Source organism: Lepisosteus oculatus, chromosome 4 (assembly GCF_040954835.1).
Source record: "Lepisosteus oculatus isolate fLepOcu1 chromosome 4, fLepOcu1.hap2, whole genome shotgun sequence".
Taxonomy (NCBI): domain Eukaryota; kingdom Metazoa; phylum Chordata; class Actinopteri; order Semionotiformes; family Lepisosteidae; genus Lepisosteus; species Lepisosteus oculatus.
This window is the reverse complement of record NC_090699.1, coordinates 51,884,120-51,903,514: the sequence shown is the minus strand read 5'-3', so window position 1 is coordinate 51,903,514 and position 19,395 is coordinate 51,884,120. Positions and strand designations below refer to the sequence as shown.

The 19,395-nt window shown below is 33.6% G+C and overlaps 1 protein-coding gene across 16 annotated transcripts in view; it reads right to left on the bottom strand.

Moving 5' to 3' along the window:
• The window catches only part of chl1b (cell adhesion molecule L1-like b), a 105,529-nt gene that overhangs the window by 10,266 nt on the left and 75,868 nt on the right, over positions 1-19,395 (bottom strand). For 8 of the 16 annotated variants that reach the window (XM_015347239.2, XM_015347247.2, XM_015347244.2 and 5 more), the window contains 10 exons: positions 18,481-18,596; positions 16,612-16,816; positions 15,535-15,654; positions 11,896-12,075; positions 10,926-10,967; positions 8,161-8,232; positions 4,993-5,106; positions 3,694-3,855; positions 2,672-2,803; positions 1,773-1,845 (listed from right to left, as the gene is read on the bottom strand). In XM_015347239.2, coding sequence (XP_015202725.2) covers positions 1,773-1,845; positions 2,672-2,803; positions 3,694-3,855; positions 4,993-5,106; positions 8,161-8,232; positions 10,926-10,967; positions 11,896-12,075; positions 15,535-15,654; positions 16,612-16,816; positions 18,481-18,596 — 1,216 coding nt within the window. Of the gene's footprint in view, positions 1-1,476; positions 1,665-1,772; positions 1,846-2,671; positions 2,804-3,693; positions 3,856-4,992; positions 5,107-8,160; positions 8,233-10,925; positions 10,968-11,895; positions 12,076-15,534; positions 15,655-16,611; positions 16,817-18,480; positions 18,597-19,395 lie in introns of those variants that run through there. The other 8 variants (XM_015347251.2, XM_015347249.2, XM_015347245.2 and 5 more) reach the window with 8 other exon arrangements.

Below are 19,395 nucleotides of genomic sequence, written 5' to 3'. Positions count from 1 at the left end.
ATGCATATTTCTTCTAACAGAGCTACGGATGAGCTGGTTCAGCTGCAAAGTTTCTCAGGAACCAAGGAAAACACACACGTAGCATGGAATAAAGCATGGTGGGTACACTGTTACTGCTTGCTGAAGTTTGCTAGGACTGAATGTACTGTATGAGGATTCGTTCGAAGTTGAACGTCCAAAAGAAAAACAGATATCAGCTATATTTGTGGATGGAAACTTTGGGAAGGGAAAAGGTTGAGGGCTGACATTACAACAGTTGGGAACCAAGGGAGGGGAGGACCAATTCCTGTAGCAGCCAAGGACAGTGAAGGCTATGAACAAGGAGACCCAAACCCTGTGCAAACTGACACCCATAGGGTAAACTAAGAGTTAAAGACTGGGGAGGGTCCTACAGGGACAGCAAAAAGAAGGATTGGAGAAAGGGAAAAGGTTAAACAATTAATACAAGCCGGGACCATAAACAGGGGGAGAGGGCCAGCCGAACTAGCAGAAAAAAGAGAGAAGGGTAAAGCGTGACAAAGCTGCAATGGATGTTTAGAGTTCCAGGGAGGGCTGATGACATTAATGGAACTGAAAGAAAAGAAAATAGCAGATACCATGGCTGGAGCACAGCCGGTTGTTGTACATGGAGAATTTGAGACTAAACAGCTGTTTATTCAAGAAAGTGACTCTAGTTCTGGGTTGGAAGAGGAGATCACAATAATGTTAAGTTCTTAGTAATGCAGAGTGTGAGAGATGTCACTATAAGACCAAAATGTCCAGTGCTACAAAAGATCAGTGCAGAGCTGTATGTAGGGCAGTGGTGGTATGGTGGAGAGCGGTGGTGTGATATTAGAAAACCTCCTCCTTAACCTCTGCTAAATAACACCATTAGCTGCAAGTCTTCTGTCCTGTAGTTATTTGTTTGCCTTTTATTTTGCATAGTTACAAAGCTGGGGAAAAACAAAGGATAATAACTGAAATGTTGTTACTATTTTGCCTTCTAAAGAAAAACTTGTTGAGTTTAGTTGTGTTTTGTAGCTTAGTTAAGGAAAACAGAAAGCCTGCTCACATTCCTAAAAATCCATATGAGAAAATTATTCAGGAGAACCTTTCAGAAGCTATCTGGTATCCATATACCAAACTTGGTTGTCAATTCTATTTGTTACCAAAACACTTTCCAGCAAACGAGTAACACCTTTTGAGTTATGTAAGAATGTATTGAAATATTTGGAATTGAGCTGAGAAAATGTGGTTTACCAGCTGTGATAAAACAGTAATGCTGTGCTTTGCATTCACAGCTGTGCTCTTTGTTCCATGTTGCTGTGTAAATAGCTCACAGAGTTAGATAAAAACAGATATTACTGCCCCAGAGGTTCACTGTTTACAATCGTACAGATGCCATATCTGCTGTGATTTAGGCAGCCATAATTTTGGAAATAATTTTAAAAATGCTTTTTTTAACTTGCATGTTTTTTTTTCCCCAATGACTTTAACTACCACTATCCACCGATTGCACAGCACAAAACAGACACATTCTAAAAACTGATATTTAAACAACAACTTTCTATACCTGGGTATCAGTTGTTGTTTACCACCTACATTCAGCAGCGCCTCAGCTGAAAATGTGTCTTGATCAATGATGCCTGTGAGGTTCCTTATAAAATTCATGCATATAAGGTTTGCTTTCAAAATAAAAGAAATAATAAAACAGTATTATGCAAAGAAAATGAAACACTTGTCAAAGTCTAGAAAAATGGCACATAAAAGGGTAAAATGTATGTAATTCTTACCTGTATTCACAGAAAGTATCATCATTCATAACCTGGGATTCGATGTCTGGATGTAAGTCTTCTTTTTCTTTGACTGTAAATTAAACACACATGCATGCATAATTCATACATAGAGTTGTGATAGATAAATGTATATAGCTTATTTTCCAAAAAATTGTATTACTAGAGAAAAATGATGACAAAATCAAGTGCACGAACATGAAACAGAAATGCAATGTACTTCACAAACTGCACAATAAAGCAAACCTGTTTTTTATACATTTTGCTCAAAAACAGGAATAATTAAAATAACTACTTTTTATTATTTGGTGAATTATCCACCTTACTTTGAAGAACATTTTCACAAGAAACCTAATCACACTGAGATGCAATTTTGTTTTTCAAAATTAACAATATAGCCACTAGAATGCTCACCAGAATCATCCATTATTTAAATCTCTTTTTATCAGTTCTGTCTTATTTTATTACATGATTATATTAAAGACTTGAATGACATAATACCAGTGTCAACAATACAAAAGAGTCAAAATAAGTGTTGATAATGTTTTAAGATTACTTCAAGGTCATGCAAAAATAATGAAAGATCTAGCTGCATATTAAACACAAATATCTTGTTTTTACCTTACATTTTAATACCTTGTGAAGAATATGGCAGATATAACAACAAAGGCAGAGAATGTAGAAAATAACTCAATTTAATTTTCATGTTAAGTAATTATCAGCCAAAAAATAGTGTTGAAACCATTTCTCCCAAAATAATTAATGTGAAATGAACACGAGTTCTACTCTTGCTCATTTCAAAGCCGTTGGCCACTATTTCAGATGTGCTACAATGACATAAGCTCAAAAATGTTAATAATGGTATTCTTCTTTTTGTAAAAGAAACCGTTCAAACTTACCTGAATATTTTCCTCCTTTATTTCTTTTCACAAAACATGCGATTAACATTATTAGAGTTAGAAGGGCTACCGCGCACATCAGCCCAATGAACCATCCTTGTGTAGAAATCCCTTCATAAATGCCTGCAAAACCTGTAGAATATAAAATTCTACAATTATTCCTCCAGCATTATTTTTAAGACACTTATTAAAGTGTGATCAAATATGCAAAATGATCAGATTCTGGTAACCATAACTTTCGTTGTGACATTTAAGAACTGATGTAAACTCATTAAAATGCCTCCATAATATGAGGCAAAGCTTTTAAACCTACAGAGCATTAAACCAGCATTTAATAGCAAGTGGATAAATTAAAATGGAGCTCCTTTCGCCTGTAAAAATTTATAGCTGACCATATTGTTATTGAGTTAAGTAAATCAAGAATTTTTTTTATGACATTGTTGGTTTTAACGTAAAGATTTCATGTTGCCTTTGAATTAACTAGCATTGCAAAAAAACTGCCTATTTCTAATATAGTCAAAATTCAAATATGCCAACATTTGTGATACAAAGATATAATATCATAATTAACACAATAGGAATGCCATGGAAAAAGAAAAGGGAACTACTGTAAGACAAGTGAAAGATATATAAAAAAAGATATATAAAAAGTCACTTTATAAACAGTGTAACAGCATTTTACATTATATTTTACATTTTACAACATGATTTTAGCACAAGCATTATCTTAATGTTATATTGATTGTATTTATTTCTACACACATATTAACATACATTGAATGAGCCATAAAAGTATGTATTGCTTTGCACTTAAGCATGAGATTTAAAATAAATATATTTTCTTTAGTTTGTATTCATTAGGAACCCAGTGATAATAAAAAAAAACAAGCAATGATAGTTCATTCATTTTCATAATGATATAATTAGTAACTGTTTTTTTATGAATCACATACAGTATATATGTACACTGTCTAGATATTCATGAAATCCAGTTGAAACTTTTCAGCAGCTTTACTTCTCACCTTTCCCTCTGGTCTCGATAACATCTTCAAAAATACTAGCATTATCAACCCAGTTCTTAGTCAAAAGGCGGACTGTGTATTCAGATCCAGGCTCAAGCCCCTCAATGATGTGGAAATTTTTTGAAGCATTAACTGCTTCTGAAATCTTCCAGTTACCTTTACCTATGAAAGGTGCATAATTCATTCAGTCATTATGCATAGATCACATTTCTGGGTCCCCCCACTAAGGAACAAAATGGACAAATGACACTTTGCTATTTGAAACAACATCCTTAATGTATCAATCAATCTATTTTAAAACAGAAGTGCCAGTAACCTGGTCTTTTAGGTGAAGTTAAATGTGTTTATTAAAACATCACCTGCTGAAAATCTCAAGATTGAAATTTGGGCATATTAAACTCAAATGCTTTTTTTCATGTTTTATACGTGTTAAGAATTTTCCTCTTATTACCTAAACAGTTTTATTACCGACCTTTTATTACATGAACAGTGTCATGTAAAATGTTTATTGAAAAAATTAATAATGCCTGATTTTAAGCTACATACTGTACTGTAGTACTGTTTTCAACGTGCTACAGTACATACTGTACTACAGTACATGATTGTTAGTGCCTGAGAGGCGATGCCATTCTTTGGCTACCATAAAAGGCAAACCTTTAAAACTGAAACTGTCTCTGTACCTAACATTCTAAAATACTTTCCAGGTATGCACAGTCATTTTTCAGTGTAAAACAGCTACTAGCAATCATGTTACAGTTGTTTCAGGTTGTACAATTAATCTACTGTAGCTGCATAAATATGCTTCTTCAAAATGACTGATAAAGTAAAAAACAAGCACCAGTATGTTAAAAATAACACACTGGGTAACATTTTAATGGCTATAGTCTCAAATCAGCAAAGTGCATTTTAAAAACCTAAACAAAATACGGTAAGTTTTTTAATTCATAAATACAAATTAAATATTTAAAGTGAAAGAAATATTAGAATATTAAATAGAAGTCACTAAATACTGTATATATTTTATATATTTACTCCTACAGTATTGGGGACATGCCATGTTGTCAGTTTGCATATGTTGTTTTCTCAGGTTAGTACAATTTGATATATCTGCATCTGGATTTACAGCAACAGATTTGTGTTATTTTTCATATATTTGACCTTTTACTTATAAAATGTAAAGTTTTCTTTTTTACAGGTATTCAAAATTTATATAAAAACTACAAAACATGGGAGTGTTGCTGCTTTACAAAGAAACATAAAATCCAATACTTTTCATTATTACCAGGAAGAATAGCTTACGATTATTAATATATGCAACATAAAACTCTGAGTCCTTCTGTTCGTTTCCAGAAATCCAGCTGATTTTGGCATAGGTATCATTAACAGAAGAGCTAATATTGAATAAGGCAGGAACTAATGAAGAGGCAAAGAAAGAAGAAGCAGAGAGTGTTAGTGCAGCATTGTTAACGGTAAATAAACACTGTTAAATCCTAAAATATTAAAATAAGAAGAAATGCACAGCAGGAACCACAGTCACAAAGAATTCCATTACAGTGATTTGATAGTTTTGCTCTGGCTAATATATATGTGAATTAGCTCCAGATTTCAACATTTTCTGAAACAATCGCTTTAGTTTACGCTCAATGGGAGAACAAAAATCAATAGTGTGCCAACCTTTCATTTGTGTGCAATTGCATTCACTGTAGGTGACACTTTCTTCACTTTAATAATGATAAATCGTGAAATAAACAGTGCAATCTCTATTTTATGTTTAAATGTGCTATCCCTAAAAATGTTTAGTCTTTATTATCCTCGGTCTTAAAGATGTCTAATGTTCTTGGGTTGCATTTTACAAACAATAGAATTAAACAATGGATAGAGAACTGAAAACACTTTGAAGTCACAGGCAACTGGCATGTCAAGGGAGCCACTGTTGAGTGTCAAGGTGACAATAACCTTGTTGACTTAAATCAGTATGGTCCTGACACTTACTGTAGTTTTAAGAACAAAAGGAATGTTACAAAGATGATGAAGGCATTTGGCCCATTTAGATTGTATGGTTGCTGTTTTCTAAGCGATGCAAGGATCTCACCCAGCCTTATTGAAAAAGGCTAGATTGTCAGCTTCAGCAACATGACTAGGTAGTTTGTTCCAGATTCCCACAACCCTTTTACAAAAAGGTGACTTCTATCCTCAGTTCTAAATTAATGTCCCTCTAGTTTATACAGTATGTGTATCCTCTGGTTCATTCAATTGTATACCACCCTTGAGACGTCCTGGTCATATTCAGCTATTGACACAGCACAAATTCAAAACGGAAGTCTCCAGACTGTAGGTTACAAATGAAAAGTTTATACTGTAGGTGTAGCCTACAGATCTCTCATACATGCTGTATGATACTACCTTGTGACTAATAAAGAAATTCGGTGATAAATGCACTACATTACAGCTCATTCATCATATCTCTTGGGTATACCATGCAACTGACAGCTCTCGCAAGTACACAAGTTATTACATTAAGTACATTTAATTAACTAAACGTGTATAAGAAATTGTAGAATGGAAACATTTCAAATTAGCATCCAGAGGAAATGTATTTGTATAGATTGCCTTATTACAAAAACTAGTTTCCTGTGTCAGTTAAAAACAGCTTTACTATCCTTTTGTGCTTTTCTTAGTTGTCTGGCTCCCTGAGGTAACAATGTCACATGTGGTACAGTGAGTGAAGTCTCACAGTCACAGCCCATGCCCTGAGTGAGGTACAAGCAGTGAAATGCAGCCTGACCCTCTTGGCACAGCCTACACTTGGAGTGAAGGACTTGACTGGATGAGTCAGAAAGCAGCACTGTACCTTATTATATTTTCTTAAACTTTGTTCCCATATTGAGCGCAGGCTTAAACGGTTGTTTCAGAACTCCTTCCCAAACACTGGCATGCAGTCTAATCAACCATTAAAAAACTAGTTAGAAATAGTTCAACGCAGCTGATTTCTACTGCTTTCTTAGTTTAGTTTATTTCACCACTGCCAAGTATACTGGATAAACATATAGTATAAACATAATGACTGTATTTCTTATAGTTCTTGTACAATAAGACAAAGAACTTTAACATTTTCAAGAATACCCTTAAAGTTAATTTATAAACATAAGTATTCATTCAGAACAACTATATGAAAAAAGTCTGCCAAGCCAAAAAGAATGCAAATATAATGCTTGAAACAGTGTTCAAAGAATTTTTAAAATGCCAAACCATAATGGTTAAAATTGTGTATCAAATGATGGTGAGCTGCAAGACATATTGAACTTCTTATTTAGCCAAATATAAATGTATGATAACTTTAATGTGGGTGCCTAAAAGCATCAGCATCCATAGATGTCTAACATTTATGGATATAAATCATTTGAATATTAGCAATATAAATGTATACATCTAATGACCAATGCAGTATAAAACATATAAAAACATTTCTGTGTAATTGACACAAACACCCCTCTGTCAATACTACAACTACTGCAGAAAGACAAAAGGAAATACATCAGAATCAGAATCAGTTAATGCATGTACTGTATTTACAAATGACAAGCTTGTGGTGCTGTAACATTCGTAATTAAACTCATCATAGGTTTCAATTGGGAGTTAGAAAGTACACAAAACTATGATACAGGACCAAAACTAAAAATATCCATCACAGCAAGTGTTTATCATCTTCCAGCACTCACTGATATTAAATCCTGCTGGAAGCAGCTGCTGGCACAGCAGGTTGCACTATCAAGAAGCGACATCATGAAAGATGTTAGTGTCTAGTGTGAGAAATCTGACTAATAGGAGAATTGAAACTACTAAAATATTCCAATGCACAGCTTTCAGCAGCCCACATTTAAATGTGGTGTAGTCTGAACAGGATGGGATTTCCACAGAGCACGTTCTTCAATGTCACTTTATACCACTTGAAAATATAATGTACAGATTAAAAACTGGCCTTTTATCTAAATGGCAAATGGAGTCTTGGATTATTTCTTTGCTGGTATTTACTTTTTTGACACAACCTTGTGAGTTTGGATAAGTAAAATCTAACAACAGTGCAGTTCTTAACACAAACCACATTTATAGTATGTGGTAAAGAGATTCAACCCATCATAAAGATATTAAATGTACTGTATATTTGCTCAGTTCATTTCAGACATTTCAGATGCATGTGATCCATTATTTATAAAACAATACAGTTTAAAATTACTTAATAAATGTTCTTTTACATGCATTGACACGGGAATGTACTATTTACTATGCATAGAATCATGATAATTATTATGTTTATTACATAAGCTAAAAATCTGGGATCATACACACATTTACTGTATGTGTGTGCTCAATCATTTGTCAAAAATGATTAAGCAATTTGACAGAGAAACTGGTGGAAGTGCTGCATAACTGTAATAGGTAAGTAGAATTTTGGAATGTATTTTATACCTATGGAAGAAAGGGTGACATTGGCAACAGGGGAAAGAGCAGTGCTTGGACTAGAAAGAGTGGTGGGCTGCCCTGAAAAAAAGAAAGATATATGTTGAGCATCATACACAGATGAATGACTTGACAACAGAAATGGCAAAAAGTCAGAACCAATGGAAATCCATTCCTAATTCAATTGGTTAGTGTTACCAGCATCATTAACAACCACACAATGTATCTACAGTATCTAATAAGCATGGATAAACACACAACTTAGTGTATTCTAGAGAAAAAAAAATCAGCAAGGTACATTCAATTTGAATACAAAATATTTAAGGTTAGGTACATAAATACAAGTTTTAGAAAGTTTCTTATTTGCACAGAAGATTTATACATAATACTGTATGTATTTCAAGAAAAGTTACAATACATTCCCAGTATAGTACAGGGGAAAAATACAGGTACATTATACAATTTTTTATAGTTGTTTCAGTTTTTTTCTTTTCCCTACAAGAGTTAGAATCTTATCACTGATGGCTTATATTCTATTATGTCTCTTTGTGTTATTACACTAAAATTAATACCGGATTTGAAAAAGAGGACATGTGTTCTAGCCAAGCATACACAATGTCAAATAACTTAATTTCCTGTATGGGCATTTGGCACAATTACATTTGAGCAATTATGAGACTAAAGCAAAGTCAGTAAGTATTTTTGAATATTTTAACTTTTTCAAATGCACAGTATGTTCAAGGGCTGTCCTCACCGAAAATGAATTTACAGGGTGAACATCGAGATTTGTTGTGAGATTAAAATTAAATTAGATGTATGACCATGCATTTCAATATACTGAATAAAATATCTTGAGCTCTTACTGTATGTGACATGTAGCAAATGACATATTATTATTACAATTAATGTCTCTAATATGTGAAAACTTATAGTAGCTTAGTCACATAGGACACATTTTACTTTTATGAGATGTAACCTCACTTTTCCTAGATGTAACCTACTGTAACTCAGCAACACAACTTCCAATGACAAAGCATAATTTAAATAGTGTCTCAGACCTTTTAAAATCACAATGGTTTAAGTGGAGATTAAATAAGAGTACCTGTTACCTGCATACAGGCAGTACAGGAGGTCTAGACTGCTGTGTTCTGGAAGAAACCTCATAATTGTATTCCCAATTTAAAATAAAAACACATAAATATGTGTTAAAAGGTGAAACTGTGTAGCTGCTATTTTAATTTTCCCACATAGAAAACATCTTTTTGCCAGCAAGCTCCCATACTTCATGTGTTATTTTGTGTTGTACTATGTTTAAGAAAACAAAAATATACAGTATAACCACAAATGTTTAAGGCAGAAATACTGACTATTAATATTTATTATCAAACATGTTTAAGAGAAACAACAGACACTGTCACTATATAATTCAAGGGCATTTATCAAATGCTATTGGGATTTGCTACACAGTTCTGAAATAGACTGTATGTTTGTATTAAAATATATTCTCTTGCAGAATACATAAAAAATAAATAGCTTTATAATGTAAGAAGCAAAAAAACAACAATGTAAATAAATGAAAAGGCAAAATTCTCAAAACATTTAAGATTTCATTAAATATGGGTTGGATCTCAAAAATTAAAATGGTAACAGTCCTAAGTAAGATACAGTATGCTTTCTTTTGAAGAAAATGTACATGCATTTTTCCCTGCAGTTCCGTCCAGTTTTCTAGTGATTATGTGATTTCTGCTGTCAAAGCAGAACACATCAGAGCATTTGCTAATCATCCCAGTGGAATATGACAGTCCACTCATCAGAGATGCACTTAAAGTCAGCAGTTTTTTTTTAAATTTGGGGCAACCACTTGAATAAGGATTATTTGAAATCCCTTTAAATCATATTATAAAGTCAAAGAAACCTTTGACATTATAATTAAATCCAATGAAAGCATGGTCAACCTGGAACAACTATTAACAGCGACATACCAAGTTGAACACACATGTGAATACATGATCAGAAACTACTGCTTATATACTATACTGCACTACCTATCATTTGTAAAATTAATTCACAATGAAGATTCTTAATAATTGATTGTCTTAACGTGTAAGAAAGCAGTTATTACTGTTTTACTGATATTAGTAATAAGTAGACCTGGATTAGTGTTAATTACGATCTGTAAAGCCAGTATCCTTTTTTAATTTGATAAGACATCTCTGACGAAAGCAGAACTGTACCAGAGGCCTGTATTCCAGAAAAACACAAAAGTTGCCTAGAAATCTGGGATGTTATCTACTGTTATGTTATTCCTAGACTACATTTAATGGATATATTCTATTTTAATTATACCACCAGGCATATTTCATAACTCAAACATTAATAATTTAGAGATCCAATGTAATAGTCCCATTTCTGTTTCTGAATGAATAGCAGTATTCGTTCAAATTTAGAACACACTTTTTCATCATAAATTAAAGGTGCATCTTAAATTGGAGGACATCCTAAATTTGAATGAATACAGTATTTTTAATGGACTTTATGGTGCCAGTAGTAGGACTTCGAAATATATGCATATAAAAATATAATTGTACAACCACATCAGATTCATTCTCATAACCTTTGGGGCTTAGATTTTTGCTTTGTCTGATGCTTATGTACACAGTATATCTAACCCTGGATAATGTCTGTGGATATAATTAAAACAGAAATTAAAAAAAAGGTTAAAAAGGTTGTAGCTGTTTTATACTTTAATTGTAAAGAATCTGAAAACTACATACTGAAGATCACATCAGCTGCCACCTCCGTAGGTGAAGTAACATCTTTTGAAAGAAAAGAGTGAAGAATGATATACTGTATTCTCAAGCATATACTGTAGGCTAATAGCACTGCGATGATTTTCACAAGAAAGAATAACAGTCATTTTTAATGTCATGCACTGTTTTCTGAATTAAACTAAAGAAATACTAGAACAGTATGTTTGAATACATGGAGGATGTAAAAACCTAAACAGAATTCCTTATAAATGCTATATTATATTTATTTTTCCTTGTGCAAAGCATTGTATTACTGGGCAGGTTTTCACTTCTTTCACAACATGCTTGCTGGCAGATCAATAATATTACAGTACTGCACAACACGTAAAACACGTAAAACATCCCTTGAGATCTTTTACAAATATGATTTTTTTATTAAAAAATGAATACAAGTTTTGTATTCATTTTTATCTGCCTTTAAAGAAAAGACTGCATTCAGTCAAGATGCTAAGATATTGCCATTATTGTAATTTAAGGAAGAGCTACTTAAGTAAAAAAATAAATGTGTAAAACATTATAAACAAGAGAAACCATATTTAAAGTTGTGTCATTTATAACAAAAAATGACATCTCCTATTTGAAAAAAAAGACCAAAAGAAGGATGAACAAAAGAAAAATAACAGGGTGTTGTAGAGGGAGAGAGCCTGTATACGTTATGGCACAGAATTATAAGTATTTTAAAATAACACTGTATTGTGTTCTAGATTCCAAGTACTTTGGAATTTTGTTTTTGCTTTCAAATCCATGAATGTGTACTTTCATTAAAAGATAAAGGAACCACAAACACACTCCCTTTATGAGATGTCTATGAATAAAGAGGTACAGTGATGATAATCTGAACAGCTTGGCAGAGTTTAAATCCCTGACCCCATACACATGCACACACCACTGACCCTACTCTCTCCCCTCTCTTTCACATTCATTCATCACTTACGTGTTTCCATGAAGGTTACTGTTTCCTCAGTGACTGCTTTGCCACACCCTGCTCTGGTACAGGCACTCAGGTAGAACTTGTACTTGCTGTGGGTCTGCAGGTCCTGGACCACCCACTTTGATGTGGTCGGACTGGTGATGTTGACTATGTACAGGTTGCCAAGATCATCTGTGTCATTGACTGAAGCCCAAAACAAGAATAAAAAAGTTTGATCTGGTTAGGCTTTCTTTCCTTAATTTCTAAATTCATATTGCATTAATATATTAAAAAACCAATAGTAACATGAGATGGTAAAACCAAAGTGCTCCTTTATGCCTGAGGATCAAACGATTATGAGGTTTAAAGGGAACAATTGGTTTGCGTGAAGGCTGATATTGTTTGTATTTAAGCTACAGTAGCTCCATTTTTCAGGGTTTCTGGTTTGAATTACAGTGTACAGTATGTACATAAAGTAATTAGAAAATAATTACTTTCTTTCAGTGAATAGTATTTTTACAGAAATTATAATCAAACTAAACAAATTTCTAAAATGGTGTTGTAGTTAAATGCATACCATTTTTGTTGCAAAGATACAAATGCACAAAAAAGCTTTAAAATGCAACAAATGCAATTGATTCTAAATATATATATATATTATTTTTGAAGTCTCTCAGTATATCTATTATGCAATGTTAAAACTCAGAACTAAAACCAACTAAAATATTAAAATCAAATTCACCTTAACTTCAAAGTAAACTTCATTTTACACCTCCTTACAGTGTCGTGACACTAACTCAATCAGTCTAAAGAGATGAAGCTCACAGTATACATTATCGTGCAGTGATATGAGATTTCACCTTCCATGTTCATCTAATGATATTTTCAGCTGTTCAATTTAGTCTTTTACCACCTGTGTGTCTGCATTAAATTCCATTGGCACTTAGATTACAATACAGACAGGTGTACACATTTTACAAAGGACTCCTTTTCATTAGTTCAAGCATCCATCCATCTATTTTCTAACCACTTTTTCCAATACAAGGTCACAGGGGAGCCAAAGCCCATCCTGGCAAGCAGTGGGCGAGCACAAAGCAGTATTCTCCCAGGAAGTCCATTGGAAGGTACACATAGACACAGACATGTACAAAATCACACCAAGGCCAATTTTTGGGAAGCCAATTAACCCATCAATATAGTACAATGTTTTAAGACAGTGAGAAGAAATCAGAGGACCTGGAGGAAACCCATGCAAACACAGGGAGAACATACAAATACAAGCAGGGTCCCAGAGCTGTGAGGCAGCAATGATACTGTGCTATCATGCCGCCACTAGTTCAAATACGTCTTTAGAAAGCACATGGTGCTGTGATGCACAATATCTTATTTAATTAAATACATTTAAGGAGTTCTTTGTTATGTTTTGGGAATTTTCTATCATATTGTATGTTTTATAACATACTGTATACTGTTGTTCTTTTTTATGAAACCAAAACATAAAAAGCAAACTCTATGATTAAGAGAATTTACAAGCAGTTCCTAAAACACTAATTTGCCTTATTTCCAACTGCAGCTCTTGTCTAGTGGTACTTTACTGTATTGTGAGATAGAAAAGAAACAGTTGCAAGTAATTTGAATGTAAATGCTGAAGAGCTCACTTTACATTATCACCAACAAGAGTGCTGATTATATACAAATGGGTCCCATATTATTTGTTACTGGTGTAAAGCAAAATACGTTGTAATTCCCAATGTAACTGTCTATGAATTTGAAACATATGCCTCTCCTTCAGAAATGTTGGTGTCCTGTCAGTGGTCAGCAAAAAGGGAAATCAGTGGAGCTGCATGTTTTGACCTGGCATCATTAGTGAAGTGCTATAGAAACAAGCCCTACATCTTGTTTGATGTGACTGATACTGTCTCAGGAGGCAGAAGGCTCCACTCACTGTCTCACTCTATCATTGAAAGTCTGTCCTAGAGGCAGAGATTTCCGCACTGGGAAAACCAGGCACAGCCCTCCGCAGCTCCCTGCTTATGTAGCTCTTATTTTGATCAGAATAAAAAATTGACAAGCAGAGGCCAGAAGGCAAACCTCCAACTCTTTCAGCTCGAGATGTCACTTCCTCCCTGGTAGCTTCTTCCTTCAAAAGTTTTCAGAGGAAATCAATATGTTTCAAGCCAATATAAAACAGGCTTGGAAGCTTAAAAGGAAATAACAGAACAAAACTGATTCCATTCATCATAGTCTTAGTCATCATAGTATGTTTCATGTATTGTTTCAGTATTATGTTTAAGAAGTTATGACTCTGTGTACATCCATTTTTAAGTGATGATAAAAAGTATATTGCTTATTTATGTACCCCGTAAGCCTCCTGTACTAAAACAAAAAATTTTCATGGCATGCTTAAACAAAATGTTCTTTCCCTACAGATGTTCATTGTCTCTGAAAATGAATTATTTAAATTAAAGAGATGAACTAGTTATCTGTTTATTATAATTATATTATAATAAAAATGATAAAGAAGTAAGTGGTGGTGCATAAAAGGTGCCACACATCACCCAGTTTGGTGGTGCACTTCACAGAATGATTTTTATCATTACTTGAAACATGAAAGAAAATATAACAAAATAGTAATATCATGTAATGGTAAAGTCTAAGCAATGGTTGGAATTCTTAATTGCGAAAGGGTAAATCAATACTAGCATAATGCATCAATCAAATTAAGTTTTAGTTAAAATTAAATAAAAACAATTATTACTAGCATCCAGTAGTATCATTCTTAAGAATAACAGCCAGCATTTAGTTGTCACTTGTAATTATTGCAAATAGATATTGAATGCAGAAACCGGTTTTGTTTTCATTAAGTTACAAAACCACAAGTATCTGGTAAAAATACTTCTGAATCATTTTTCATGAATCAGTGCTGAGGTTTGAGATTACAGAAGCGCATTGCTGCATCAAAGAAAAAAAATCACGAGTTATCAAGTAAGAAAATCTTGCAGTTATGAGATAACAACAACCATTTGAGTGTATGAACAACCTGTTATATTGTGCAATGACAGCACCTAGAAGCTACCGATAACTCAGTTAGAAATGTGGGTTTAGCATTCTGAAACATTTCGACGCTGCAGAATGTGCACAGACTTACTTTCCACTGGGGTTTATTCAAAGTGAAATGTTACAATTTCTACCTAATGTGAACATCATTTTAACAATGAAGACACTCACATATATCTTTAAACAAGAATGATTGTCCCGTGTAATCGATTCCACTGCTTAAAACTGAAAGTCATCTATTGATAATGTGGGTATTTATGACAATTGTGCTATCACATGATAATCACGTAATGTACGCAAGAATCTCCAAATTACAACATAATCTGCTGTCCCAGAATAACGAGATAATCTGCAACAGGTATCTCATAATTACGAGACAATCTGCTATCTTGAAATACAAGATCATTTTCTCATAATGACTATCTAACTCGTTATTTTTTTTTCTTGATGACAACAATGCGCTTCCATATGAAATAACAATGACAGTTTTAAATATTGAAAACATATCTGTTATAAGGATTGTGCTCCTTGCTAGTAATAGTCAGGAAAAAAGATAGAGACTGAGCTCTGAATGACTGAGATTAGTTTTGTTTATTTTTTACATACTTATCTGATACTGCAAAAGATATCCTGTGAGGATTCCATTTGGTTCCAATGGTGGGGCCCATACAAGAGTTATTGAATTCGTCTGAGGGCTTCCACGAAATATTTGGATTTTTTCAGGAACTGGAAAATAATTAAAACAAAAAATTTCTAATAAGTTAGGAACAAATATTTCCTGTAAAACCTTAATAAGAGAACTATTTTTCCATCACACTGCCACTCTCATGATGTGAAGCAATAGAGAGATTGAGGTACTGAGAAATTCTACAAGTTTCTCATGGTGAACCATGAGTTTTATTTATGTGGCTGGGCACAGATGACATATCTGGGCAATTGACTGGATTTCAGGCCAATGTGTACATAAATAAAAAAGTGGGAATGCATTTAGAGTGAAGGGAGGTCAAGGTGAGAAAGGGAAATGTAAAAGTCCTTTAAAGAAGAACACAGAAAGAATCCCTAGAGAATCAAGCAGTAAAGGCTTGTGTGGCTTGAGCTCCATGGAGGAGACACTTCTGGGTTCAGATTGGAACATACCATTAGATGATTGTGACTGGGATTCACAAAGCAGTGAAGAACAATTTGGTGTTTCATTGTTCTCCCAAATTCTGCAGGCTTGTAGTGTTGGTTTTTAATCTAAAGATACTGTGGACCATGTATGGAATTATGAATGACTTGGAAAGTTGGAGTTTCACCTTCATTTTTCTTTTGTATAGCATAGCAGGTTAAACCATTACCAATGTGTGTTTCCAAACACAGAAGGTATAAAACAGAAAACAATTCTGATTCTATTTTTAAAAAGAAAAAACATATGAGTAAAGAGGTTTTGTCCCCGGAAAGGAAAATATATAACATAGACACCGGGGCTGCTGAAGTAACAAGATATACATCAAGCCTCATTCATTTAATGATGTTTCAAAACTTATTTTTTGTTTTCTTTTATGACTGCCACAAGAACACAGATTGTGAAGTGTTCTATCCTTTTTTTGAACTGTTTAGAGAGAGCAGTCAATTTATGTACAATTTATGTATTTATGTATGTATGTTTATGCATTGCCATTCCTTTAGCACCACCATTCTTACCTCCCTCTGGAGTTGTGAATGTGGCAGGGAGGCTGCCTGGACCACTGCCCCGTCCATTGAAGGCCGTGACAATTAGAATGTACTCAGAGAAAGGCTTCAGGCCTGGGACCATTCCATGGTGTCTCTCCCCAGGAAATGTTAACATGTGTTTCTCCCCGTGGCTTTTCTTAGATTCTAACAAGCCCCTCATCCTCCACCAGCTAACCTGAAACGAAGAAAGCAAAAAATATACAATTAGAATAAAAAGAACATTTAAATCAAAACATGCAGAATAAAGATCATGTGGAAACATTCAAGGTTAATGTACATGATCTGCACCTGAACTCAGCCTATTCTACCCTTCTTGGAAGACTTAAGAAACCCAGACTTGGGAATGTAACTATTCTAATGAAAGGCGTTTGATTAAGCAGTCATGGTATTGTATTAAGTATGCAGAGCTCATGTAAAATACATTTGTAACTTTACAGTCTGTTACCTTCCCTTACACTCTAAAATTTAAATCCAATAAATATGTAAGTGCACTACCCTGCTAGACAATACAGATATGTCTTATATGATTATTACTATGATTGTTATTACTGGTGATTGTTAAGGGCTCTCCCATGCCTTCAAATTTTCTTATCTAACCTAACAGGATTCCAAGAACCAAAAATAAGAATTTATTTGATATACTGTACCTGCAGCACCCATCATTATATTGCCCCTAGCTACAGATACATTATATTGCAGCTCAGGAGTGGCCCACCATCACCCCATTTATTTTTTTATAGTACATTGAATCACACCACTGAATATTGTTCTCTGTGATAGAAATTGAACAATTGCCAGATTCATTTGTTGGAGCTCAAAGTAAAGACAAGAGGCTGAGTGATGACTGTATGTGTACAAAATATCAACAAAGTTGTGCCTAAAGAAGAGAAGCTTGCAGCTATTGATCAAGCAAAAAATGATGCTGAACAAGTTGATGTTGCTTGCAGTTTAAAATTTGGCAGATCATGGGGGGATGGATAAAAGATGAAAAGAATAGCTTCATAAAGAGGACAGCAAAGAAGACCAAAACAAACATCTCTATTACACCGTTATTACATTAACAACACTGAACTACTAAAACACTATGTCAACACTCATTGTTATGATAACATAGTATGTACTGCTGTTACAGATTGTAATTTTTCTCACATAATAGGTGCTGCCTTTACAGATTTTTGCTGTATTTTTGTTATATATAGTATTGTTGTTACAGCAGACTGTACTTTTTGTAATATAGTGTGGTAGGTAGTTTTCTTACTACTGATGCAGTACACCATTATTTTGCCCTTACTTCTGTAACACATTATTGTGTTCTTTAAATTAATTATCTTTAAAGCAGCATGGTATATTTAAATGCTTATCACATTTGCAAAAAACAAACTAGAGCATATATACAGTACATTTTCTAATACTTTTCTTTTACTAGAGATATGTGGGTTCTTGTAATAATATATTGGACTTACAATACATTGCATCTTGAAACCATGATAGAAAAAATAGGATTTTTACTTTTACTGTACTGTGTCTGTATCATTTGTATTAATCTTGTATAAAAGGTTTATAGTGGGCACTCACACAAGGAAGTAATTTCTTTAAATGATTTTGTTATTAATGTTTGTACTATAGTTTTAATAATTGTTATAATTGTTTCTAAAATAGAATTTCAAATGGCTAATCATCTTCTTTTCTTTTTCAATTTAAGGAAAACAGGAAAAGCAAAAAAAGCTTAATTATTTTGTGACCTACGTGTAAATGTTTTTATAATGGCAGACACTCTACAATTCTTAAAAATATATATATAATCATAGCCCCAAAAAGTTGCTGGACAGCATTCTTTACCTTATACCCTCCAAGGTGTCCATTAATCTTGTCCTTTGGAACTTTTGACCAGCTGACTTTGGCTAAAGTACTGTTAAGAACTTTTACTTCCACATTGTCAGGGGCAGCTGACGGAACTGAAAACAATCATAATCAAAAGTTATTATACTGTAGATTAATATTACTGATACCTTCATAGAGCAACTGGGTTTGCATGGCATTTTTTCATATTCTGCTTAATACTAAATTTTTTGTACAGTATTTTAATAATAAGCTCACTTAACTATGCATGCATGAAGACAGCTAAACAATCTGAGACTGTGTAATATTACATATTATTGAAGAATTTAGCTCCTTCTATATTTTCTTCGAATTTCAGATAGAACAGAACAGTCTTCTAATATTTTCATCATAGATGTCTTGCACAAATATAACTTGAAACAAGTTAAAAATCATCTCTGTCATCAGCTGACACAAAACTAAAAGCTTTCATTACCCTCAATACTATGTTACAGTATTTTCTACACTGTGGATGCTAATAATGTCTATAAACTGCCAGACACATTAAAATATCCTAACATAGGACAGCCTAGCACAAGGTTGAGGACAAAGCTGAGATGACTACATCTCACAAATACACCTCTTGGGAATATCCTGAAGTCAACTCCAAAAGAAAACCGAAGAAAAGGATATACAGTATAACTTTAAAGTAGTTACCTAATGCAGTGTGTTTGTTCTGTTTGAAATTATGGACATACTTGTTCAAGTAGCTCATCTACAGTATGTCACACATTGCATTTTGAGACAACATTGTCTGGTACCAAATAAAGCAGAATAATCTACACAAGCAGAGTACTGTAGATTAAATTGCTGACCTTCCTTCACAGGTAGTTTAAATGCAACTCACACTTTTTGTATAAGATGTTATCATTTAAG